This window comes from Asparagus officinalis, unplaced genomic scaffold, assembly GCF_001876935.1.
Source record: "Asparagus officinalis unplaced genomic scaffold, Aspof.V1 AsparagusV1_Un3546, whole genome shotgun sequence".
NCBI lineage: Eukaryota > Viridiplantae > Streptophyta > Magnoliopsida > Asparagales > Asparagaceae > Asparagus > Asparagus officinalis.
Genome location: NW_017975805.1, coordinates 1 through 1,671, shown reverse-complemented (window position 1 = coordinate 1,671; position 1,671 = coordinate 1). Strand labels below are relative to the sequence as shown.

Here is a 1,671-nt window from a genome sequence, read left to right as displayed (position 1 = left end):
GCTCAGAGACAGAGGAAGAAGTCCACCGGAATTCCCGAAGGGGAGTATGCAGATATAGATACCGACCAAACCGAACTTGATACATGTTTGTCATGCTCTTTGACCTTCTTTCTCGACTTCAATTGGTATTGGCGAAAGATCTGGTTCATGAGATGATTCTTGTTGTTTCAGGTGGGGTAGCTGACGACCATGGGTCGCTCGCTTCCCGTCGTGCGAAATCCAAGTTTGGTGGCCAAACTTCGCATGACCGCCCCGTTGGTTCTATGAGGGGTGATCCTTCGAAAAGGAAAAAGATTGCCCATAAACCTCATGTTGATCAGCGCTCCCATGGGGTAGATTCAGGAGGCTTTGCCGACGGGGAGGAAGGTAACATTTTGTTGTACCCACTTTTATTGCTTTAAGATGATTTACCTTCCGGGATCCCTGATCCTGTTTCATAATTCAGGGTTCTTCGAGGAGGGCGAGCTTCCGCCAGGTCCGGTATTCTCTGGGGCTGACAACATGGACTGCTTCATGCAGCAGGTGTGCGACGCCCTTCGTGATGGCTCCCTGGGCATTGATCTGAACATCGATCTTGGGCAGGCAGATGGTGTTGGTCCCACCGGTTCATTTTCAGATATACCTACATCCGGTGCTGCAGGTGTTGTGACAGAAGGGCCAGACGAGGATGGGGCCTCCCCTATTGCAGATTTCGAAGAGCAGGGATATGTTCCTGCACCGGTTTTCCCGAGACCTGATTCTGGACTGTTAGCCGATATGTTAGCTGAACAAGCTCCCACCGGGACTGTGAGACCACTCTTTGAGAGTGATTCATCCACAGGTATATATCCAATTTCCTCTCTTCTTTGCTTGTCTCAGTCTCCATTTTGACTAATAAAGAAGTGCAACTATATGACCAGGCGCTGTACCTGATTCTGCTATAGCTTCGGGTGTTTTCCCGCCTTCGCCTAATACGACTGACTTGCCCACGAGGGTTGATATACCTTCCATGAGCATTCCTGTCGTTACTTCGGAGCCTGTCGAACCCCAACCCGAGGGGATTTCCGCCGGTATAGGTATACCTCGAATTTCCCTTAGGGTCTTTTCGATTGTATTTAATAGTTTCTTGACCTCCCATACTGCTGCTTGCAGGTTCTCGACCGTCTCTATATGAGCAGGTCCATGCTCTCTTGGCTGATACCAATCCAGATGGGGATGTCTTCCGCACTGACCTCGGTTTCTTTACTGCCTTTAATAACGGTGTGATTGATAAGCTTCTGCACAGAGGGTCTTCCTTTGATCAGTTCAGGCGTTCCTTCTCCCGTCACATGATGATGATGAGGGAAGAGGGATATCCATATTTGGCCGATTCCTTTACAGCTGATTTTGCTGTTCTGGAGTCAGAGATTCGAGAGCTGAGGGAGTTGAAGGCTGGTGGAGCTCCCTCTTTTGCATCTTCTCAGGGAGTCAGAGATTCGAGAGCTGAGGGAGTTGAAGGCTGGTGGAGCTCCCTCTTTTGCATCTTCTCAGGTAGAGGATAGGTTGACGCAGTGGCATGAACTGCGATCTTCCGTTGGAAGCGAGCTTCGATCACGTGAGCGCACTGTCGAGCAGCTGATGGCTTCTCTAGCGAGGAAAGACACCAGCAGAGCTGAGTTAGTGAGCTCCTTAGATTCCACTCGTGCAGAGATA

At 50.0% G+C, this 1,671-nt stretch overlaps 1 protein-coding gene across 1 annotated transcript; it reads left to right on the top strand.

Annotated features, from left to right (window-relative positions):
- Window positions 1-113: 113 nt before the first annotated feature.
- Window positions 114-1,638, top strand: LOC109828688 (the record flags this gene model as incomplete). Its single annotated transcript, XM_020395630.1, has 5 exons — window positions 114-366; window positions 446-820; window positions 900-1,055; window positions 1,132-1,267; window positions 1,443-1,638. Coding segments are annotated over exons 1-5 (1,077 nt in total), but the record flags the coding sequence as incomplete, so codon positions are not given.
- Between the last annotated feature and the right edge of the window lie 33 nt (window positions 1,639-1,671).